Source organism: Oncorhynchus mykiss, chromosome 8 (assembly GCF_013265735.2).
Source record: "Oncorhynchus mykiss isolate Arlee chromosome 8, USDA_OmykA_1.1, whole genome shotgun sequence".
NCBI classification, from domain to species: Eukaryota; Metazoa; Chordata; class Actinopteri; order Salmoniformes; family Salmonidae; genus Oncorhynchus; species Oncorhynchus mykiss.
The window spans coordinates 63,182,225-63,207,609 of record NC_048572.1 but is presented as its reverse complement, the minus strand read 5'-3'; the positions used below and the strand labels follow the sequence as shown (position 1 = coordinate 63,207,609).

Genomic DNA, 25,385 nt, shown 5'->3' with positions numbered 1-25,385 from the left:
AAAGTAACACTCACGAGCCAAAAGTGGTCCCCGACAATTGCGTACTACTGTACGCCACATATGTGCAGATATGTGCACCTCATCATTGCTCTCTCTCTCTCTCTCTCTCTCTCTCTCTCTCTCTCTCTCTCTCTCTCTCTGCTGTGTCCAATGAGCTGTTGGGCCCACCCTGCAACCTCATTAGATAATGAAGGGCAGGCCTCTTGCTAGAAATACACAAATGCGAGGGGCTGAAACTCATTGGCTAGAACTCTAATTTCTAGGGGGCTGCCCACGTGGGGGAAATGTAGGGGAAATGGTGCGGCACAGGTTCAAGAAACCAGTTACTTTGAAACTAGGAATTGTGAATAATTGAGGTAAGACAGTATTCTGCTCTTAGATTATACATGTATGAACTACACATTCACACATCCAGCCCAAAGTGGGAGGTTTAAAAAATACTTTCTTAGTCGGCAAAGTAGCGTAGCATGTCTTTAATGCTGAGATGAATGTAATAGGGATGGAATGGGAAGGAAATGCCTCACACACAATTCTTCACACATTTTTATCCAGTTAGACACATGTAATCTCCTGTAGAAAAAATAAGTAAAACAGTTTTACCCTGAGAATGACTCCTTTATGCGCTTATTCCTGCTTCAAAGGTTACTTCAATTGTCAATTAACATATGCTTATTTTGTCATCCCTACACTTTTGAGTATACATGCAGCAGTGTTTTGAGTCTGTGGCTATTTACCTCACTCACAGAGAACAAGTTCAACATTAGCTCAAGTTTGGTGCTCAGATTCCAAAGTGGCATCTGACAAACAGGCTTTCATACAACAGAGTACCTACCCATGAGCATAGGCTGAATCTCCATTGAAGTGTGTGTGAGGCTAAGGGAAGGGTTGATGTCATTTTTCCATGAGTGGTAGTGTAGTATTCAAACAAGACTTGTTTGTTTAGAAGTGGAGTACTGCTGGGGTTGGTGGGTTGTGTCATGGCAGACAAACTGCCATCAGCCCACATAGACTTTCCACTGCATGTCTGTGCTCTGCCTCTGAATGTCTGGGCCTGTCAGAGCTGTAGGACTCAGCAACACGGCATGTCTGACAGAGAGTAGGAAACCCCCAAATCATTATCTCGACACATAGAATTGGCTAGTCACTGCTCCAGAACCAGACTATCACTACATATCAGTTTGAAATAACAACAAACATCCAGAGTGTGTGGATGCTAATGCTTTATGTTGGTTACCAAATATCAGATTAAATTATGATACATTTGCCCAAGTTCTCTAGGGATTAAGTCAATTTATGCAACAAACAAGATAACAGAAACACATCTATTGTGAACCACACATGAACCCACCAACAAAGAATCAACAAAGCTACAAAAATACTTTATTTTGTCCCTCTTTTCTCCAGCTGTTTTGTAAAATCAAATGACAGGATAAATGATTCATGCAGCCGCCAGTGTGGCCTGAGCTCATAACTCGAAAATGTATCACCTCAGCGATTTCTTGTGTGATGACAAACAGACAGAATATATAGGTACCTGACAAAATAAAGGAAACACTTGAGTAAGGCCTAGACTCAATCAGATCAAGCATTAACTGGCGGTAGCCGCCACCCTCATAACTGATGTTCTGGCGGTGTCGAAGGTGTAACTGTGTTGGAGCTGTCAAATTGGAGAGCAGCTGTTCTTGCTCATTGTAACCCATCAATCACCCTTGCATTAAAAGTTCAAAACGAGAGTGAAGGCTATACAGAAATAATACAAAAAATCATTAAAGTAATGAGGATTTCTATCAGACTAATCGAGGTGTAGATTACATCTCACATTCCAGTGTTCAAACCTGTAAACAAGGCTGCAGGAGATTTATCTTAATGCGACTCCGTGCAGTCAATGGAAATGTCCCCTTTAGGTAGGCTATAATGCCAGGAGCCGCTTGTGGATTTGACAGCTGTAACACACCTCTGACACGTCAAAACAACCGCTATCTGGATGTCGGCTAAAGTGGATCTGATTGAATATAGCCCTGTATGAGTGATACCAATTATATTGAAAGCAAGTACTTTTACGCAGGTGTGGTTCCTGAGTTAATTAAGCAGTTAACATCCCATCATGCTTAGGGTCATATGTAAAATGCCCAGTTTCCCATTGTTTTGGCATGACTAGAAGAAGAAATCTCATTAACTTTGAAAGAGGGGTCTCAAAGGAGCTTAGGGGGGTTTAAAGTGTGTGTGTGTGTGTGTGTGTGTGTGTGTGTGTGTGTGTGTGTGTGTGTGTGTGTGTGTGTGTGTGTGTGTGTGTGTGTGTGTGTGTGTGTGTGTGTGTGTGTGCGTGCGTGCGTGCGTGCGTGCGTGTGTGTGTGTGTGCATGCATGCATGCCTCATTCACCAGATCATGCCTGAGACAGAGTTTTCCACCACCATGAACAAAACACCAAATTATGGAATTTATTGTGGGAAAACGGTGTTGTGTCCCTCCAGTGGAGTTCCAGACTGTAGAATCTATGCCACAGCACCTTGAAACTGTTCTTGCTGCTTGTGGTGACCCAACGCCCTATTTATGTTGGTGTTTCCTTTATTTTGTCAGTTACCTGTATGTTCTAATGCATAATTTGTCTCGATCAAAGTTTAGTGAATAACTAATAGAGAAGCCTATTAGGCACAAAATAAGGATCTGAAAACAGGGATAATAAAAAAATAACAAATGAAACTGATTTGTCACCGGATTTGTAAATCAATTATAAACTTCTATTTGCATACATTTTTATTTTATTTAACTAGGCAAGTCAGTTAAGAACAAACTCTTATTTACAATGACAGCCTAGGAACAGTGGGTTAACTGCCTTGTTCAGGGGCAGAACAACATATTTCTACCTTGTCAGGTCAGGGATTTGATCTAGCAACCTTTCGGCTACTGGCCCAACACTCTAACCTCTAGGCTACCTGCCGCCCCAAAATGTGTGCATTTTGCACACAATGCCCCATATGCACACAACTTATATTTTATCAACACAATGGTGTAGAAAATACTGAATGATGGCATAGTACCTCAACTATGATATGCCAGTAAATATCACTACATGTGAAATGATGGCTATTGGCACTGAGGGATAAAGATGTAAGAAGGATCCACTTAGCACCCCAAAGTCTGAGAGCCTGGAGATAATAATAATAACGCATAATGATTTTATGAACCAATAGGGACAGTGCAAGACAGTACACATGGCAATCTGAGCATAAGGTAACGTAACACATGGAACTGTTGGGTAGAAACACTCATTCATCAACAATACTGAGCTTCAGCATACTCTACGGTGATGTAAATGAAAGATCTCAGTGCTTCACTTTGTTCTATTCAATTCAGCGATTGATGGTCAACTCATGAATGGAATTGAGATCTCCATTTAGTGGATATAGCAAATACAGCAAAAGATTTCAAAGTAGTTACATAAGTTCACATTGTTCACATTGTAAGTGCAATAACTGCAAGTGCTTTGAACTTGAAATGGTCTAACCTATAAAAAACATGATCTTTCTAACCGAATCACAATGCTAGATTGCTGGCCTCCAGCATTGGAAATAAAAAGCAGTCCTCAACCTTCTGGTTGAGTGCACACTCTAACACAGGGGTATTCAACTCTTACCCTTTGAGGTCTGGAGCCTGCTGGTTTTCTGTTCTACCTGATAGGTAATTGCACACACCTGGTGTCTCAGGTCTAAATCAGTCTGTGATTCGAAGGAAACAATAAAAAAAATGCTGTGGAACTAGCTTCAAGGTACAGAGTTGAGTTTGAGAGTAACACGTACGTGCATATGCACAGGCACACATATGCATGCACGCACACACACAATCAATCACATATTATTGGCTCTTTTAGTCTCTTTCAAGAGTTTCTATGAAGCATATTGAACACCAGTGCCGGCTCCAGGCATAATCATGGCTGAATACCGACTGGGCACGCAGTTCACGTGCCTAGGGGCCCTGACCTCCATGGGGCCCTCGTTGATTTTGTTCGTCACTGTCACTCCGGTATCATTAAATCATGGCAAAATATGTTGAATTGCAGGAAAGTTGCTTTCAAACGGTCAAAAAATGTATCTCTACCCCATGGCAAAATGTGTAGAATGGCATGAAATTTGTTATAAAATTGCAAAAGTTCTTTCTGCGCCATGGCAAAATGTGTAGAACTGGGAAAAGGTGATTTAAAACTTCAACATTTTCTGTACACCCCATTGCAAAATGTGTAGAATTGCAGGAAATTAACTTTAAAACTTAAAAACAAATATCGCTTAGGGCCTTTAAAAGGCTAAGGCTGGCCTTGCCCGGCATTATGTACCTGTACATTGCAGTAAAAAAGAGCTTCATATAAATACAAAATAATTCAACCTTATCTGAACATCAGTCACGACTACTACACCATCGTCAGGGCAACCCTGTCTTGTGTCATAGGTCCTGTTTTGACCGAGATCCACAAGTCCTCATTTTTGGGACTCTTCTTCTTCTTTTTGTCTGATTTTGCTGTGTCTGAACTTGGGCTGTCTCCGCAGCAACCAGTGGAGTTGGCCCGGCGACAGCAGCAGCAGTGGCAGCACACCACCAGAGAAGTGAAGAGCACCACCATAGGCAGGGCTAGCAGCACCACCAGGCAGACTGTATTGTAGATCCCCTGGTCATGCTTGGTGGTGGCCACCTTCCACAAGTTACTGAAAAAATCCAAGATGTCTTCCTTCATGGTTCACTGACAGTGAGTGTCTTAGCAACTCCTTTTGAGGGTCATCTATTGAAGAAGCCAACCACAATAGCAAACAAGGATAGATTATTGAATTAGTCAGTCAAGGGTGTTGCTGTTACCAGGAAGGGGATTGTTTCTATGGTGATTTGACCCTGAACTAGTGCTTGTGAACTCTTGATAGTGAAGATGTTGCTGATATAGTAGCACATGCCAAGGGGGGATAGCAAGAGACTGGAAAATTCATTGATGCAGGGAGAATCTCTTTATCCTCCCCTCCTTCCTTAAGTGCCTTGTCTGGGGGTTTAAAGACCAAAGCATTATTTAAGAAAGTTTGAAGACCAAAGATTAATTGTTTTATGAGAGATGGACGTTTTCCTTTGAAATCCTTCAGTTTCTGTAATGATTCCGATCTTTCCTTGCTGCGATGGGAAGGTCTATGGAGTCTGCCTCTCAGAGTAGTTTGTTTGTGTCCCTCTTTTGGGATTTGGGGATTCTACCTCAGGTCCTCTGAAGTCTCCTGTCTATTTTAATCCATTCTCCTCTGGCTCTGAGAGATTTTCTGCGGAGAGAAATAGAGAGAAGAAGGTGAGCAGAATGAACTCCAGTCCCCCTGGTGCCTCTTCGCTCTCTTCCCCCTCTTCCCTCTCCTGCTCAAGTATATTATTCAGCTTTACTCTCATTAAAGTTGGAGGAGAAAGTCATGGCTCTGGCTGCCTGATTGCACCATAGAGGGAAATGCACTCGTTCTGGACTAATTTAAATGTACCGGCTAATAGAGCTCTGAGGGGATTGGCAATGATGGACAGAACCTAGCTTTGATGGTTTTGACTTTAACATTAACTGATTGTAGCATTCCACTGCAACTTGGATGAACGCTAACCTTTATGGCTAGCCAGGAGGTCAAATGGTAGCTGTCTCTAGTTTATAGGTTTACGGTGACTAGGATTATGGATGTTAAAATGTTGGCCAGGTTTTTCCTCTGTCCTCTATTGCCTGCTTCACATTCTAAGCCAAGTGTATCTGACTGCAACTGAACTGCAAATAGGCTGTGCATTATGTTTTATGTCTCACAGCCCATAGGTGAAATCGGTTTACCCATAGTCAGTTTCCCTTCCGTTCCCGCATCACTCAACAGGAAACAGTGCGCTGCTGCTATTTTGTAGCGTTGAAGTAAGAAGGCTGTATTTACTTGCAGTTTGTCAACATTAAGGTCCCATTTCCTCTAAACAAATTTGTTCACCAAATCCATTAAATGTAAGCCCATCCATTATTCATGTATGAAGGCCTTTGCATTTCGTGTTTGATGAAGTTGAGCCTGATGTTGAGACATGCAGCCCACTAAATGATCACACATAGGAAGACGTGTTGACTGAAATAAAAGAGTTGCACTATGACTCATTAGCATTTCCTAGCAAGGTGTGAGAACGTTTTCCTCACCAAAGTTCAAAATGGTCACAGGTCTTTTGTAGGGCACTCCACATGTACTTACAGAGGCTGTGAAGACCTTAGAGACTAGTTTTCAAAAATACATTGGCAATTAAAATAATTCATTCAAACTCAATGCTTTTAATGGGGAGAAACGATATTGACGTCTTATTCTTCACTCCAACATCCCCATTTCATCGATCATGACATCATATTATCTACGTTGTAACCTGGCCAGGCTGTAAAATTCATGTAAAATAACAACAATGTAACATAATTACCTAACATTGTCTTGGCCTAGGATCAGCGGTAAACAGAAATATACTTTCAGTGGCAACACAAAGCCAGGATGGGGCAGAAACTGTTATGACTGCATGCATAAGCTACAGCTATTTAGGAAGCTTGAGACCCTGCTCTGCCCAACCTAAAAGCCGGAATGACAGAAGGCAATACAAGAGCACACAGGAATGGCCCAAGGCAATCATTTGCTGCAAAACCCTTTTGACTCGTCAACACAAACTTGAAATGTGTGATTTGACATTTTTATCCTCTTATTAATGTGAGACAATCAACATTCTTGTGCAGGGACAGTCAATAGTTTAGAGACACGGAAAGTCATGCGTAAGAGTGTACCCAATTCACATCTTTACTCAACATCACGGTGTCATGGTAAGAAACACAAGATGGAATATTTTTTATGGGAACAGTTGGGACTGTGATGAGACAAACACAGGCACAGACACATGCATGCACACACGATAACATACGCACTATACATACATGGATTTTGTGTTATAGATATGTGGTACTAGAGTAGTGGCCTGAGGGCACACACTTATTGTGTTGTGAAATCTGTTGTGAATGTATTGTAATGATTGTCAAATTGTATAACTGCCTTGATATTGCCGTACCCCAGGAAGAGTAGCTGGTGCCTAAGCAGCACCTCATGGGGAGCCATAATAAATACAACATACAAATGCAAACATTATCATATCGCCTCACAGTATAAGACAGGGCATTGTCTTAATGCTTTACAGCTCATGCTGAAAGGTAACCTCTGAGTCAGTGGGAGTGAAATAGTGTAAGTGGTGGAGGAGGGAGAGAGCATGACAAGATCTTATGGTGAACCTTAGGTTTGAACCGTCACCAAAACTGTACAAGGCTCAACGCCCAAGACTATATTTAAGATGAGGTTTACGTTACTTAAAAGAGTCAAGCTGTAGAATGGCACTGAGTAGTGACTGAACAGAAAAGTATCATCTGGTATGTCACAGTACCTGTTGAACTGATCAAATCGAATCCAATTTTATTTGTCACATGCTTCGTAAACAACAGGCGTAGACTAACAGGGAAATGCTTACGTATGGGTCCTTCCCAACAATGCTGAGAGAAATAAATATATATAGAAAAGGAATAACATGTAATAATAAATACACAATGATTAATGATAACTTGGCTATATACATGAGGTACCAGTACTGAGTCAATGTGCAGGGGTATGAAGTAACTGAGGTAGATATGTACATAATATATGTATCTATGAATAAAGACCATGGAGGGGTGATGGAAGGGACTTTCCAAAACAACAGATTTCCAGTTCACACATAGTATTACAGGTATATTCATTGGCTCCCGAATCACAGGTACTGAACCAAATAAGATCAAGAGCTTTTAAGGTCTTTTGAAATGTAAACCTTACCGGCAAACACTTTAGAAGTCCAGGCCAGTAAAGCTCCTCTTCCTCCTTTCCTCTTCCTTGTATATCCTCTTCAATATCTGCTGCTGCTTTTTGTTGATATACTCTAAGCTCTCAATTTTGCCCCATACTTGGTCTGTATTGAATTACGCTCTTTCTGCCTCTCTCTCTCTTCCTCTCTCCCTGTGTGTGTCACTCTCTCAGGGCAGAGTCACTTCTCCCTGCCCTGCCCACCCTGTGTAAGAAAGGGCCCTCTGTCTGTGCTCACACTCCCTTGCCTGACGCGCTGCATTCTTGTGTTTACTTTATACACACAAGTTCCCAGTGATGTCAGAGAGAGAGAGAGAGAGAGAGAGAGTCTCGCTGGTCATAATTCATTTGATTTGTCTGCAGTTTTTTAACAGTTTTTCAAAAGAGCTGCCGACTTCAGAGTGTTTGAACACTGTACCAGAACATAATTATGAAGGGCGATCTAAAAATAACCAAAACACCTCACCCTTTTCAGCCCCACCTCACTAACTTTAATTGGAAAGAGGAAATGAAAGTGTGTGTGTGCGTGTTTGTGTCCTGTATGCTCAGGGTGTGGACAGAACAGGGAATCAGGTGAAGCAGAGAGAGAGAGATGCACGGATGTGTGACTGTTCTGTAGAAAGTTGTGAGAGGTCATGTGACCCTGGTTGCGAGGAGAATGGACCTCAACCATTTCCTTTCAGGATCCTGAGTGGCGCAGCGGACTAAGCCACTGCATCCCAGTGCTAGAGGTGTCACTACAGACCTGGGTTTGATCCCGGGCTGTATCACAACCGGACTGAGATTGGGAGTCCCATAGGGCGCACACAATTGGCCCAGCATCATCCTAGTTTGGGGAGGGTTTGGCAGGTGTAGGCCATCACTGTAAATAAGTATTGGTTCTGTTTGCCTAGTAAAATAAAGGTTCAAAAAATGTATTATCCATGGCTATAGCAAACAGGAGGCACTTCCTGGTAAGAGACTGTCATATCAGAAAACATACACACTTTGACTCTCTCTCCTGTACAGTAATTCACAGAAAGTGATGAGGAACAGGAGGGAAATGACCCACTGAAAGGTGCTCTTCGGAACCAAATAGGTGCTCTGACTGACACCAAAAAGGGTATCGTATTTTTTCAACCTCGTACTGATCCTTGAATATGCTGGCCACACGAGTATCTGTGTTTCATGACCATAGTATTCCAACGATTCTATACTAGAAGGTGAGCTTTATTCTGTTTTCTCCAAGCCATGATTTTAAGTGGTATTTAATGTCATAATCTACGCCCAGTTCCTTGTCTGTCGGCTATACTGTCATACATCACATTGAGGGGGTGTTGACTGGATCGTAGGGTGTGGAGAGTAAAGAGGTACAATAACTGTAAGCAGGGTAGACATCAGGATTTAGAGATAGTTGGATAAGCACCACCACATTCAACTCTTAAAACTATGATCCCCTTTACAGTTGAAGTCGGAAGTTTACATACACTTAGGTTGGAGTCATTAAAACTCGTTTTTCAACCACTCCACACAAGTCTGTTAGGACATCTACTTTGTGCATGACACAAGGAATTTTTACAACAATTGTTTACAGACTTATAATTCACTTAAATTCACTGTATCACAATTCCAGTGGGTCAGAAGTTTACATACACTAAGTTGACTGTGCCTTTAAACAGCTTGGAAAATTCCAGAAAATGATGTCATGGCTTTAGAAGCTTCTGATAAGCTAATTGACATAAATTGAGTCAGTTGGAGGTGTACCTGTGGATGTATTTCAAGGCCTACCTGACATCAGGTGAAAATCAAAAGAAATCAGCCAAAATTGCTCCCAAGGTTCGTCTTCCAAATGGACAATGACCCCAAGCATACAGTGGGGCAAAAAAGTATTTAGTCAGCCACCAATTGTGCAAGTTCTCCCACTTAAAAAGATGAGAGAGGCTTGTAATTTTCATCATAGGTACACTTAAACTATGACAGACAAAATGAGAAAAAAAATGAAATGATTTTTAATGAATTTATTTGCAAATTATGGTGGAAAATAAGTATGTGGTCACCTACAAACAAGCAAGATTTCTGGCTCTCACAGACCTGTAACTTCTTCTTTAAGAGGCTCCTCTGTCCTCCACTAATTACCTGTATTAATGGCACCTGTTTGAACTTGTTATCAGTATAAAAGACACCTGTCCACAACCTCAAACAGTCACACTCCAAACTCCACTATGGCCAAGACCAAAGAGCTGTCAAAGGACACCAGAAACAAAATTGTAGACCTGCACCAGGCTGGGAAGACTGAATCTGCAATAGGTAAGCAGCTTGGTTTGAAGAAATCAACTGTGGGAGCAATTATTAGGAAATGGAAGACATACAAGACCACTGATAATCTCCCTCGACCTGGGGCTCCACGCAAGATCTCACCCCGTGGGGTCAAAATGATCACAAGAACGGTGAGCAAAAATCCCAGAACCACACAGGGGGACCTAGTGAATGACCTGCAGAGAGCTGGGACCAAAGTAACACACTACGCCGCCAAGGACTCAAATCCTGCAGTGCCAGACGTGTCCCCCTGCTTAAGCCAGTACATGTCAAGGCCCGTCTGAAGTTTGCTAGAGAGCATTTGGATGATCCAGAAGAAGATTGGAAGAATGTCATATGGTCAGATGAAACCAAAATATAACTTTTTGGTAAAAACTCAACTCGCCGTGTTTGGAGGACAAAGAATGCTGAGTTGCATCCAAAGAACACCATATCTACTGTGAAGCATGGGGGTGGAAACATCATGCTTTGGGGCTGTTTTTCTGCAAAGGGACCAGGACGACTGATCCGTGTAAAGGAAAGAATGAATGGGGCCATGTATCGTGAGATTTTGAGTGAAAACCTCATCAGCAAGGGCATTGAAGATGAAACGTGGCTGGGTCTTTCAGCATGACAATGATCCCAAACACACCGCCCGGGCAACAAAGGAGTGGCTTCGTAAGAAGCATTTCAAGGTCCTGGAGTGGCCTAGCCAGTCTCCAGATCTCAACCCCATAGAAAATCTTTGGAGGGAGTTGAAAGTCCATGTTGCCCAGCAACAGCCCCAAAACATCACTGCTCTAGAGGAGATCTGCATGGAGGAATGGGCCAAAATACCAGCAACAGTGTGTGAAAACCTTGTGAAGACTTACAGAAAACGTTTGACCTCTGTCATTGCCAACAAAGGGTATATAACAAAGTATTGAGATAAACTTTTGTTATTGACCAAATACTTATTTTCCACCATAATTTGCAAATAAATTCATTAACAATCCTACAATGTGATTTTCTGGATTTTTATTCTCATTTTGTCTGTCATAGTTGAAGTGTACCTATGATGAAAATTACAGAACTTGCACAATTGGTGGCTGACTAAACACTTTTTTGCCCCACTGTACTTCCGAAGTTGTGGCAAAATGGCTTAAGGACAACAAAGTCAAGGTATTGGAGTCGTCGCAAAGCCCTCACCTCAATCTCATAGAAAATGTGTGGGCAGAACTGAAAAAGCGTGTGCGAGCAAGGAGGCCTACAAACCTGACTCAGTTACACCAGCTCTGAAAGGAGGAATGGGACAAATTTCACCCAACTTATTGTGTGAAGCTTGTGGAAGGCTATCTGACACGTTTGACCCAAGTTAAACAATTTAATGGCAATGTTACCAAATACTGATTGAGTTTATGTAAACTTCTGACCCACTGGGAATGTGATGAAAGAAATCAAATCTGAAATAAATCATTCTCTCTGCTTTTATTCTGACATTTCACATTCTTAAAATAAAGTGGTCATCCTAACTGTCCTAAAACAGGGAATTTTTCCTAGGATTAAATGTCAGGAATTAAAAAAACGGAGTATAAATGTACTTGGCTAAGGTGTATGTAACTTCAACTGTTTGTGCTAGTATATCAACCTAGTATGTCTCCTAATCTTATTGGATATTTAGGGAGAGGCTAGATGTTGCACTACATAGCTGCATTAAACATTACGCCGCACAGCTTATGAGCTTGTGTGCTAATGAAAAGTAAACCAGGAGGACTGTATTGGAATCTGACAGGATGCCAAAAATAGGCTAGGCCACTCCGTTGCTAACCAGTCCCAAAAGCAAAACAGGCCATGAGTCACTCCTGTAAAATGTTTCGGCCCAGTGCTATGAAAACAGTAGGAAGGATCTGAGGAGCACACAAAGTGGAGTTGATGGGGATTATTCTATATATGGAAGTACCTCTCCCCCCTTTTCAGTAATGGCATAGTAAAATAAGTAGTTATTTGCTCTGATGGAAACAAAGGCCTTGTTTAGGTACTTTCCAATCCACTTTCTGACGGACTGGTCCAATATACAGCTGTGTTAATGCCACTGGACAAAATGTATTTGACTACATCTGTAATATCAGATAGATGTTGAAGAGATGATTGATTTTGAAAGTACATCAATAAGTAGCCAATTAATTCCAGGCCAAAGGTCGAGGTACATTTGACCACATGATATATTGGACACACTGTATGAACCAGTTGGTTATTCCCAAATGACTCATGTCTTCGATCCCCTTAGTCAAGTCTTTTAAAAGGCAGAATTAAGAATGTACCTGTCCAAACATGGATTAATAGACTCTACCAATGTTTTGCATTGTTATTCCCATTTGTTCACTACAAGGGTATACTGCCTGGTACATACAGTGAAGTAAATCAGACAACATCTACAGTATAAATAGAAGTGTCTGATTGGCAGTTTCAGGAGGAAAGCAACAAAGACCGAGTCATGAACTTGTGTAGTCATGAGATTACTTAGAACACTGTGAATAGACTTCCTGTTTTTCTGTCTGTTGCATTTCTCAATTTCTCAATAAGTTACCCAGTATCACTATGTGGTCTGTACACAGAGAGGAAGAAATTCCACAGAAACTGATAAAGAAGTGCGTAAAATTGTTATTTTTCAAGTAATAGTTAGCTACATTATTGTATTCACAATGAGCTGCAAGTTCAATGTATACTGAACAAAAGTATAAACGCAACATGCAACAATTTCAAAGATTTTGATGAGTTACAGTTCATATAAGGAAATCAGTCAATTGAAATAAATGAATTAATCCCTAATCTATGGATTTCACATGACTGGGCAGGGCTGCAGCCATGGGTGAGAATGGGAGGGCTTAGGCCCACTCACTTGGCAGCCAGGCGCAGCCAATCAGAATACATAAGTGCTTTATTACAGACAGAAATACGGTTGCGGTTGTGAGGCCGGTTGGACGTACTGCCAAATTCTCTAAAACAACGTTGGATGCAGTTTATCGTAGAGAAATTAACATTCAATTCTCTGGCAACTGCTCTGGTGGACATTCCTGCAGTCAGCATGCCAATTGCACTCTCCCTAAAAACTGGAGACATCTGTGGTATTGTGTTGTGAGACAAAACTAAACACTTTAAAGTGGCCTTTTACTGTCCCCAGCACAAGTTGCACCTGTGTAATCATGCGGTTTAATCAGCTTCTTGATATGCCACACCTGTCTGGTGGATGGATTATCTTGGCAAAGGAGAAATGTTCACTAACCGGGATATAAACACATTGGTGCACAACATTTGAGAGAAATAAGCCTTTTGTGCGTTTGGAACCTTTCTGGGATTTTATATTTCATCTCATGAAACATGGGCCCAACACTTTACATGTTGCATTTATATTTTGGTTCAGTGTAATGTCCCACACTGTCATGAAGAAGAAAACACCTTTCATGTTCATTTTCTGTCCAATAAACACAATCCAGTCTCCAGTATTTTTTCTTAATTTGAGAGGCTTGGTTAATGTCGGATCTCTTTTGTATTATGAATGCCACTGACATCCATTTTCCACGTAACTGTCATTAGTCAATCATTATATGCAACTCAAATAAGCAATCATTTAATTGCTGGTAATAATCTATACAGTTCCCATAAGGAAACCTGCCACAACATTTCTAACTAGATGTTTTCTAAATTTGTAATTCAGGCGTCTTATGATAACAAGCACATTTCCCCCCTTGTCTAAAAGAACAGACACATTGTAGAGAGTTTCCCACCAGGCAGTGGGTTGACCTCATGTTCTTTCCTGGCCTAAAATACTTCATGAGCAATGAGCTCTCTTGAAATAAGACAAACATAACAAATATGAGCTATAGCTCCGAGCTAGTCTGGAGTCTGGAGGCACATGCTACACAGCATGATTTTGATTATGATTCGATCATCAATGCAAAAATGAAGTAAAGAAGGAACCGTAAGTGGCAGGTAGCCTAGTGGTTGAAGCATTGGGCCAGTAACTGAAAGGTTGCTGGATCAAATCCCCGAGCTGACTAGGAAAAAAAATGTTGTTGTACCCCTGAGCAAGGCAGTTCCCTGGGTGCTAAAGACATGGATGTTGATTTAAGGCAGCCCCCTGCACCTCTCTGATTCAGAGTGGTTGTGTTAAATGTGAAGACACATTTCAGTTGAAGGCCTTCAACTGACTAGGTATCCCCCTTCCCCTAACAGAGGTGAAACATAGTGCTTTCCATCATCAGTGCTTGACTTGGGTTGTAAAAAGTGCAGGAGTGGATGTCTTCCAAGTCGGTCTATTAGACTACATTCACAAATGACATTATACTATAGAGACCTCTGATTATTTGCTGTTAAAATGGTTTAAACACAGTTACATTTTTAATGACTTCTCCATGACTTTTAGCCAAATTCCATGACTATCATGATAGCCTTCATGACAAGGTAAGCACTATTTACACTGGAAATCTGCTGTGTTTGATCCCATGTAGACCTACCACCTCCTGCCGTTGTGCCTTTGATCAAGGCACTTAGCCCCCCCCACATAGAACTGCACTGGTAGTCACATGTTGCTAACATGTGATCAACCCTACATCTGGAGAGCTCCTGGGTGTGCAGGCTTGGCTTTTTCAACATTACATCCAAATACTTTTATCTTTATAAAATGATTTCCTCATTCAATAAATCAGGGATGTTGGGCGATTAGGCCTGGCTCGCAGTTGACGTTCCAATTCATACCAAAGGTGTTCATTGGGGTTGAGGTCAGGGCTCTGTGCTGAAACAGGAAAGGGCCTTCCCCAAACTGTTACCACAAAGTTGGAAGCACAGAATCGTCTAGAATGTCATTGTATGCTGTAGTGTTAAGATTTCGCTTCGCTGGAACTAAGTGGCCTAACCCGAACCATGAAAAACAACCCCAGACCATTATTCCTCCTCCATCAAACTTTACAGTTGGCACTATACATTGGGGCATGTAGCATTCTCCTGGCATCCGCCAAACACAGATTTGTCCGTCGTACTGCCAGATGGTGAAGCGTGATTCATCACTTCAGAGAACCCGTTTCCACTGCTCCAGAGTCCAACGGCGGCGAGCTTTAAAACCACAATGCTTGGTATTGCGCATGGTGATCTTAGGCTTGTGTGCGGCTGCTCGGCCATGAAAACCCATTTCATGAAGCTCCCTACAAACAGTTATTGTGCTGACGTTGCTCCCAGAGGCAGTTTAGAACTAGGTATTGAGTGTTGCAAGCACGGACAGATGATTTCAACGCGTTACGGGCTTCAGCACCCGTTCTGTGAGCTTGTGTGGCCTACCACTTCACGGCTAATCCATGGTTTCTTCTAGACGTTTCCACTTCACAATAACAGCATTTACAGTTGACGGGGGCAGCTTTAGCAGGGTAGAAATTTGATAAACTGACTAGTTGGAAAGGTAGCATCCCATGACGGTGCCACGTTGAAAGTCAGTGAGCTCTTAAGTAAGGCCATTCTACTGCCAATGTTTGTCTATGCAGATTGCATGCCTGTGTGCTCGATTTTATACACCTGTCAGCAACATGTGTGGCTGAAATAGGCGAATCCACTATTTAGAATTTTTCTCTCTGTCCACAGGTATTTCAATGATACCAATTAAGGAACAACTAAAACGTCTCAGTAAGCTACGATTCTTATTTGTCCTCAAATATTGTTTATTTCCACATACTTTTGTATATATAGTGTATAAGGCTCAAATATACATGTTTCAGGGGAGATCTATGTACAGCAAGTCATCCGTTTTGTCACCAAAGCCCCATATCCTACCCACCACTGCGACCTGTACGCTCTCGTTGGCTGGCCCTCGCTTCATAATCGTCGCCAAACCTACTGGCTCCAGCTCATCTACAAGTCTTGCTAGGTAAAGCCCCGCCTTATCTCAGTTCACTGGTCACCATAGCAGCACCCACCCGCAGCACACGCTCCAGCACGTATATTTCACTGGTCACCCCCAAAGCCAATTCCACCTTTGGCCGCCTTTCCTTCCAGTTCTCTGCTGCCAGACTTGAACGAACTGCAAAATTTGCTGAAGCTGGAGACTCTTATCTCCCTCACTAACTTCAAGAACCAGCTGTCAGAGCAGCTCACAGATCATTGCACCTGTACACAGCCCATCTGTAAATAGCCCATCTGTAAATAGCCCATCCAACAACCTCATCCCCATACTGTGTTTATTTATTTATTTTGCTCCTTTGCACCCCAGTATCTCTACTTGCATATTCATCTTCTGTACATCTATCACTCCAGTGTTTAATTGCTATATGGTCTATTTTATTGCCTTACCTCTCCCATCTTACCTCATTTGCGCACACTGTATATGTACTTTTTTTTGTACTGTATTATTGACTGTATGTTTGTTTATTCCATGTGTAACTCTGTGTTGTTGTATGTGTCAAACTGCTTTGTTTTCTCTTGGCCAGGTCGCAGATAGAAATGAGAACGTGTTCTCAACTAGCCTACCTGGATAAATAAAGGTTAAATAAAATTGTAAAAATTTAAATCAATTAGGCTATTCTTAGAATATCTTTACATGGCTATGTTTAATAGAATGCCCACTCTCCATTGCTATTCAACGAAGACTCCGCCTTCATTCTGCTTTTTTGCCTTATCTTTTCACTTAACGTTTCCTTAACATTGAGTCAGTTGTACAAACATTTTAAGATAAATTTCCCCCTTAAATTAAGTGAAAAGGTTATGGGTGCCCATGAGGTCCCTTAAGTGCTTCATTCAGTATGGATATCAATGTAAAACGCATTTGTGGAAAGGAATGTTGCTTTCCTCTGCCCTGGTTGCAAAAGGAAAACATCAACCTTTACTTTTACTAGTTTACAACTAGTCTATGAGACCAGGCTGATCAACCAGCTAGCTAGGTGTATAGATAGCTGGCTACTTAGCTAAACATTGGAAGGTGCACAATCCATGGCTACAAAGCTAGCTGGCTAGCTAGTTACCTTGACATGCTAGAAAGTAATAAAAAAAAGTTACTGAAATAACAATTTCATTATCTTCTAGCTTCTCCTGTCTTGAGTGTAAAAGTTATATTTTACGATCTTCCAAAATAAATGCGATCTCTTTGAGGAGATGTTCAGTCAGTTAATCAGGTCGTGTCCATGGTAACCTGAGATTATTTCTGCTGTACATGCCTTCAAACTACCGTAAAATCAAATCAAATACATTTGTATTCATCAAATGCTTCGTAAACAACAGGTTCAAATAACAGTAAAATACTTACTTAAGGGCCCTTCCCAACAATGCAGAGAGAAAGCCCCTTAAGTATTCCCTTACCTAATGTTTGATGGTCTCTAATGCCATTAAACAATTCCCTTAGGTAATGGGAAATTATTAATTCAAGTAAATCCTTAAGGGAAACATTTAACATGTTGTATGCAACTGGGCCCAGAGCTCTGAGGCAGAACGATGAACACTTGCTTGGACTCCCTCCAGAGGGGTAGAGAGAGATCATCCAATCGTAAATCAGAATTAAGGTCTCCAGGACAAAACACATCTTACTTTGGAGCTGAAGAAGCAAAGCATTAACAATGCTTGCCCAGTCCACAGCCTTAAGAGGCAGTCTTGTGATTGTATACAGTATACAGTGTATGCTGTGACATGTTAATAAATTGGACAAAAGGGAAGGGTTCAAATAGACCCATGGATGGAAGGAGGAAGGGATTTCTACACAGATGGTACCTGTGAGCATCAATTTCTACATGGCTGGGAAGTTAACAAAAGATTGTACTTTACAGAGTAGGTCTTTACCTTCTGGCCATGTTGTCTCATGCACAGATGCTCTCTGTCCTGTGTTGTCTCTTCACTCTGCATGTAATGAGACTCAATTCAGACAAGAAAATGTACATTCCACATGCAATTATTAAGTCTTTCATGGTCCTCTCCATGGACTGTTTATCAACATATGAAGACCACATGAAGACCGTCTTATAATTAAATGCTAACATAGTTTGCCTTTGTAATCATGGCTATTGATGAGCCTACAGTCATTTGCTGGTAGAGTTGAAAAATTCTGGTAACTTTGGCAAAAATCCTCCAACTGAAATTTCTGGAAAATCGGGCTATTTTGAGAAACTTGATGGAATTTTACAACCGTGGTCAAAACACCTGTTCAGTTCATGACCAACTAGTCTACATTCTCACGGCCAGGTCACACTCCTCGCTGACTACACCTTCTTCTTAAGAGGGGAATAGAGAAAACAATGTGGTCTCACTGTGGTTGCTGACTTAAGCTGCCCCACTGTATCAAGTATGTGGGTCAGCACCCTGACATGAACTGCCTGTTCTAAACCACCACTAAAGCTCTAGATCTTTCTTCTAGACTTGGATCTTTCCTCTCCTCTCTCCACTGTGCAGACATCATGCAACATGCAAAAAGCACAGCTGTCAGAGTAGATGATCATCAGGACTGAGCCTTATTGGTTAAGCAATGACGCCGTCTCTAATCAAGTACTAGAGTACATTGAGATACAGAAAAGAAAAGCTATAGACTGCGACTAACATTAACTCTAATACTAGATATAGTTCATTTTTAATGCAAAAACCCATACACATTGGCTAAGTGTAATACAGTATGTCCCCACATCACAAGATGTTTCCTACTATATACCGTCCAATCAAAGGTTTAGGACTACAACTCCATGTGATCAGTTCAATTAATGATATCATCACCTTGCACACAAACTTACTAGATCACTGAGTAAATCATGACCTACAAGAAGAGAAAAAGCAAGAGAGAGACAGCAATCCATGCAGCCAAATATTCTTACCTCTTATTTGTCTGCCTCCAATGGAGTTGTCCCTAGTCTTCTTCATGCCCTGCAAACATTCATGTTGAGTAGCCCCACTGGCTTACTAAATGTTAGCTAAGTCAGAAGTATCAATGTTGTGCATCATTCCATTTCCTTCCCTCAATTCTCAATTAAGCCAACGTGTTTACGGCACTATTACCCAGTCCAACGGGGAGCAGCACCTCCTCCTATTCACTTGTCAGCCCCAATTTGCTTCCAGGGCTCAGTCAGTTGTGAAGCCAATGCAAGCCGCTCAGCCAGTCTTGGGGCTGGTTTTACAGTGCCGCCTTTCATCACATTCAAACCAGTGATCTGTGAAATGACTGGAGGGATGACTGGAGGGAAATGAAGAGGGGTGAAGGGGCCTCATGACCCATTAATGGTTGGCATCTTTATACAGTATGTGTGAGACAATTGAACAATTTAGCAGGAGTGCACGTGTTAATAACAGCACATAAGAGCACCTATTCTGGTGTTACGCTCAAGCTCGCAACAGACAGCAGACATCTAGGCGTTAATTACATTTACTCAATGTTACTGTTTGTTATAGGGCAAAAGTTCAAGTTCATCATTTTTTATCACAGTATATTGCAATATCTTGTGACAATCTGGTTGTCATATGGCAGTCAGTGACATGTTGGTTTTGATTAAGGCAGAAATAATTATGTTTTTCAAAAGCAGCGCTATTCATGGTATATTTTGATGAGGACAGAATATAGCGAGCCATGGCTTGGGCCTAATATTTGATCATTCCCACAGTATTATGCTGTCCTGTTTAAATCATAACTGCTTCATGTAATTGTAATTGTGTTGTTCATTATTTAGTGGACCATTTCTGCATGCTAGCCATTTTTAATGAATTAATGACTAATTAGGACATGCCATTATCATATGCCTACAAATGATTTATCTGTAAATATGAGCATGCTCTCAAATACAGTAGTGTATAGTGTTCAACATTATACAATTCTGAAGTGGATACTGTTTTGTGTGTTTAAGCATGATCCTATGCAAATTGTGTGGCCTTGACCTGGTCATGGTCACCTTATTCACTATGTAGTGCACTACTTTTGATCAGAGGTCTATGGGTCCTGGTCAAAAGTAGTGCACTATATGGGGAATAGAGTGACATTTTTGGATACAGCTCGTGTCTGTGTTAGGCTCCGACTCTGTGGTTCAGTTAGCGTCTAGTTTGATGCCAGACCCTTTGCTGCAGCCACCACAGAGAACCCCATCATCATCACAACAAACTATTAGTGTGAGTTAATGAGAAGACATTCTTTGTCAAAAATAGGCCAAGTGATAAGAAGAGTATTGAATTATTTTTTTAAAACTATTGGTGTGATTGAAATTATTGTTAGATTGTTGTGTTTATTTATAAAGCATGTGAAAGGAAGTTGAGACAAAAAAGGACATCTGAAACAAGAACTGCACATGTAAACAGCAAAATTGACAATTGGAATATTTTATTAATATGTAGAAAATGTATTAAAAAAGGAACTATACAGTACATGTTTTAAATTAAACTAGAACTAATCTCATCGGTAATATCCAGGATTATCCAACACAATCCAGATACTCATCAAAAGAGCTTTTCCACAGTCCCAACCTTCCTTCACATTCTTCATGGCAAATAATACAGCATAGAACTGGGATCTTAATCCAAACAGGTAAAGTACACATTTCAACAATCCTTGTGGCTATTTCTCAGCTAAACAGTAATGTTGCATCAACTGACAAATTAATTACATAGCTGTGTCTAGTAGTCATAAATACAATGAAATAAATAAAGGACGGGAAATGATTCCACTCATTAACTATGCCTGATTAAATCACACAACAAAGGAACAGATTGTGGGTTTGAGTTGTGATCCAGTGTGAGTTGTTGCTCCAGTGCATTGTGAACCTGTGATTGGTAAAGTAATGGGGGGAAGATTGACAATTCTGAAACACTAGATTATCTTTTCCATCTGCTATGCATCTGCTATGCAAATGATTAATAGAAGTCTGTAGAAGTCTGTTCTCAACCTTGTTGGATAAATGCAGTCTTTTGATTGCACTCCCCTCCTCACACAGAAAAATCTTCAAACCTTCTCTCAGATGTAAATACAAAGATCTGCATGCTGTGCACCAGATAAAACAGAGAGATACTTTATAGTATCTCATCTGTTCAAATAGAAGAGCAGACCACATGTTAACTTGGCCTCTGGTTATGGCATTCGAAAACAGGGTTGTGTCCCAAATGGCACACTATTTCCTGTTTAGTAAGCTACATTTGACCAGGACCATAGGGCTCTGCCCAAATGAGCTACTTTTGATCATGGCCATAGGGTTCTGGACAAAAGTAGTGCACAAAATAGGGAATAGGGTGCCATATGGGATGCACCCCGAATTCACCTATTGATCTGATCCTCCAACCACAGCTCCTGGGTAGAGCAACAGCAACAACATTCACCTGGAATGCATACTAAGAGGGGAACAGCAATATTAGTCCTACAGCATATCAATAGTTTAAATGTGTAATTCTGATTAAAAAAATGATGTAGGCTATTTCATGTTGGATCATTTACTTATCTAATATGAGTGGCATGTGACATATCCATGTCGAAGCACTTATTATTCTAGGCCAATGTAATCATCTTAAAGTGATGGGATAATTCACCCACAATCTGCATGATTTTTGTACAGCCATGCAATTGTCCCTTAGTTAATTTACATATGGACTGTGATGAACTGTGATTAAAGCATTAGAGTATATTCTGCGAGGTGGATTATGTGGTGAACTGCAGTCCTATTATGTCAAAATACATTTCTACTCATGGCTGCATGACGCATCAGAACCATAGAAATAGAATCACAGTGGTCTGTGTTATTCCCATTCGAGTTATTCCATTCTATAATCAGAACTATACATTCACCCTCCTTCAAGTGATGGCATGGAAGCAATAGTAGGAACAATAGTGGCAGGTTTAAGGGGCCAGACGTGGTAATCACATTATTTAACATATTATTCTGCTTCAGCGATGTCTGGTGGAGGTCTGACGACGCCTGGGAGAGGTATACTTGATCTACATGTCTCGGTTTTCACAGCTTATGGAGTTAGTAACAGCATTGCGTATACTATTCCTGTCACACACGTGCAATGTGTTGTCTACAGTAGTCCTGAAGTGCAAAGGCACGGAAAATAACTTTATAGTCAGCATATTGAGATTGTATTATCTTTCTTACTGACAATACATTTTCTTCTGTGAAGAGTTTATCTCGCTTTTATTACCCTCCTCAGTATTTCCCGATCTGTTTATATTCTTTTTTTTAGCACTCAGCATTTTCGCAGCCATCATTGATTACATGCATTTGTATTTGAGGTTCCCTCAATAGCTAGATGTCCTATTACATCACAAGCCAATGGATAACAGTGTCTTAACGCTCTATTACCTTTCATTCAAAATTCAAGCAGAATTTTGTAGATATTCTCTCTTTTGCTCCCCTGAAACAACATCAAAACAGGTAAGGGGATTTAGTCACTCCAATTGACACAACTTTACTAGCTCAGACTTGAATTCTTGGCAGAGATTCTGGGGGTTGACATACTGACAAGCGTAACAGGGGTGTAAAGGAAAAGGCTATGACTTGCAGAAAGGAATCATAACATAAATAAGAACTACAGTATACATGTCCTAAAGTTTGGAATAGGCCTTCTGGATAATCTTGTCAGAACACCTCACCTAACCAAATGTTTTGTGGACAATACCGCTGTACAATTCTGATTGATTGACTATTATAAATTCTGAAAAACAGCGTGACATTTTTTGGGGAGGAGTCAATAAGCATTCGGGTTAGAATTTGGGCACACCAGGATTTGCCAAAAGAGACACCTCTTTTGTTACATAAAGTACATTCCATCTGTTATCTACAGAGCTTCATCACTCTCATTCCTTGCACAAAATGCACTGAGACATACAGTAGTTAGTCTATGTAGTTAATAAATAAGTACACACCCTATTCTAGTAAAAACTTAACAATGTCTTGCTCAGGGAGTTTGGATGCATTGCATTAACAGCTCTGAAACAGTTACTTGACAAGTGGAATTCTGAGGAGAAATTCAACACTTAAGTACAAGAATATTCTCATTAGACATGTCTTATTACCATGGAGGTATTGCTCATACTGTTGGCATGCAATAGGCTCCTCCCTTCTCAAAACAAGTCTGTCTTAACAACTATGATTAGAACAATAGGGGAAGTAGTATCAGCGTTTCATAAAGCTCCTGATTCCTATACCAATATATTAGTACCAGCAGTCTACAGGATGGACAATCACCAAAGTTTTAAGTCATCAAGTCTAAAGGACAGTGAATTACCAAACACATACACAGTTATTATGTTACAAACACACTGTGTGGTTGGTAGAGTTTGTAGAGATTGGGTGAGAGAAAATAAAGTTAATTGGTCAATAAAAAACACACCAAAACAGAGAACAATAGTAAATGAAATGGTTTGATGAAAATTATTGGATGAGTAGAACAGTGTATTCATCCATCCACTGTACATTGAGGACAAAGGGGTTCGCTATAGCAGGCCAAATGTTACTTGCTCTGGTGGTGTAACACAGTTAGACGGTAAATACCGGTGAGACAGGAAGAATGTACTGTATATAGGACGACTATTGAACACCAACACCATAACTGTGTATAAATGAGCTTAATTTTGACAAAGAACAAGTGCTCAGAATGTAACCATGACAATTGTTTCTGAGATTAAAACCAAGAATCCCCCCCCCAAAAAATCTGCTGAAGTGAGGATGAGGTTACAAAGAAAGGGAGCTCTGTTGACAGTTTCTCTTCAGCAAATCTTTGGTTTCATGTCTGAACAATTATTAGCACCATCACTGCAAGTAACATAATGGGAAAACATTTGAGAGTGCTAATTCACATACAGTATCTTTATACCACTTTATATTTGTTTGTGGAGTTGGAATTTCCTCAAGGAGAATACTGTATGTGAATATTGGTCAATAATGTTATATGTTTGAGTTATGCAGGGCAGTATACAGACCAGTAGTGAATGACAGTGGTCATACTATGTATAATCTCAGTGCAAATAACTTGCACACTGTTGTTTTCTTGATAAATGGGCACTGGAGATAAGCTTGTACTTTTCAAGTTGTGCACAATCATTGTTTGGTGCTCAACGTTTCTTCCATTCCAATCAGGGTGTGGATTTTGGATTTTACTTTACATTCAAAAGTAAATTGGCCACATGGACATAAATATATAAATAACTGATGATGAATCCACTATTACAGGCTGGTACAGTATGTCACTTGGTGATGGCTAATACTGATTAGCTCATTATGAGTGGCAATGTTTTGTCTATGACCAATGAATTGCTCCATGCAGGCCTTTGTCTATAAAACTCATGGAGGGTTGCTATTTCAATACAAATCTCAATAACAAGGCATCAAATCATATCATGTAATAAATGGACTTTTACCATATCAGTTATAAAAATAGAGATATCTTACATGTTTATGGGCATATAGAATTGGGTTAAAATTACTATTTTAAATGGGAGAAATAATCTTAGCTCTCATGTACTCGTATTTTATAGATAGAGAAAAGTTCATGAACTCTACTCTGAGCTCACCAGGACAGGGCAACTGGCTAAACACAAAAACCCAGTGGTTTACATCTCTTCCTATATTAGCAAATAGATACAGTAGCCTCAAAATTCCGATTGACTCACACTATGTTTCACTCGTTTCACTAGTGGAGTGAAACAAACACGAAACAGAACTGAATTCAGTCTGGTTTTCCGGGGCTAGCGAACATAACCATTGTCATTGAATTGTTTTAATAAATGACATAGCTCATCCTATTGTCTTTCAGCCTTATGAAAAAGTGGGAACAGCTAGCTGGATTGGGGGTAAGAGTGTACAGGGGTAAGGGGTTTATTCTGGAGGAGTGGACCTCCTTCGCTTGCCACTGATGCTGCGGTAGTTAAATGGCCTCATCTTCATCTCTACGAATGGGATAGAGAACTCATGACCCTTCCAGTTATGCCAGTTGATACCCTGTAAGATCAAGAGAGGACATTGGTTAGAAACCTACACTGACATATGGTATTAGTTATGTAACTTTCGAATTACATATTGCTTATGTGCCAAGTGAGATAGGTTTAGATATGGTTCTCAAATGGACAGTTCTCTTCTAATTTGAACGTAACAAATGAAGGCTTTCTCCTTATTATCAGACCAACCTTTTTCCTTACAATGGTATTTCCTATAGTATTGAAATGTTCAGCAACATTTTGGACATTGGAACACATTTTCCTTATATTTTGTGGTTTGAACTCACTGTGGTCATTGTAGCTCAGCATTCAATTAGTGGATTAAAGTATGCAGACAGTC

General features: G+C 40.6%; 2 protein-coding genes across 5 annotated transcripts in view; both read right to left on the bottom strand.

The window, feature by feature from the left end:
• Positions 1–1,363: 1,363 nt before the first annotated feature.
• Positions 1,364–19,177, bottom strand: LOC118965541 (uncharacterized protein KIAA0040-like). Of its 3 annotated transcripts, XM_036985953.1 has the most exons (3): positions 18,957–19,177; positions 17,938–17,994; positions 1,364–5,283 (listed from the first exon to the last, which is right to left on the bottom strand). In XM_036985953.1, the coding sequence occupies exon 3, from the start codon at positions 4,722–4,724 to the stop codon at positions 4,404–4,406; it is 321 nt and encodes a 106-aa protein (XP_036841848.1). In that variant the 5' UTR covers positions 4,725–5,283; positions 17,938–17,994; positions 18,957–19,177; the 3' UTR covers positions 1,364–4,403. The 3 variants fall into 3 exon arrangements, with proteins under 3 accessions (XP_036841848.1, XP_036841849.1, XP_036841847.1); XM_036985954.1 differs by lacking the exon at positions 17,938–17,994; XM_036985952.1 differs by lacking the exons at positions 17,938–17,994; positions 18,957–19,177 and adding an exon at positions 7,849–8,217.
• A 1,249-nt stretch (positions 19,178–20,426) lies between these two features.
• Positions 20,427–25,385, bottom strand: part of LOC110530311 (tenascin-R) — a 127,660-nt gene continuing 122,701 nt past the window's right edge. For both annotated transcript variants that reach the window (XM_021613243.2, XM_021613244.2), the window contains exon 22: positions 20,427–25,049. In XM_021613243.2, coding sequence (XP_021468918.2) covers positions 24,927–25,049 — 123 coding nt within the window. In that variant the 3' untranslated portion in view covers positions 20,427–24,926. The remainder of the gene's footprint in view (positions 25,050–25,385) is intronic.

Excerpts from the sequence above, each read along its gene's own strand:
- LOC118965541 (XM_036985953.1), bottom strand. The coding sequence starts at position 4,724 with ATGAAGGAAGACATCTTGGATTTTTTCAGTAACTTGTGGAAGGTGGCC.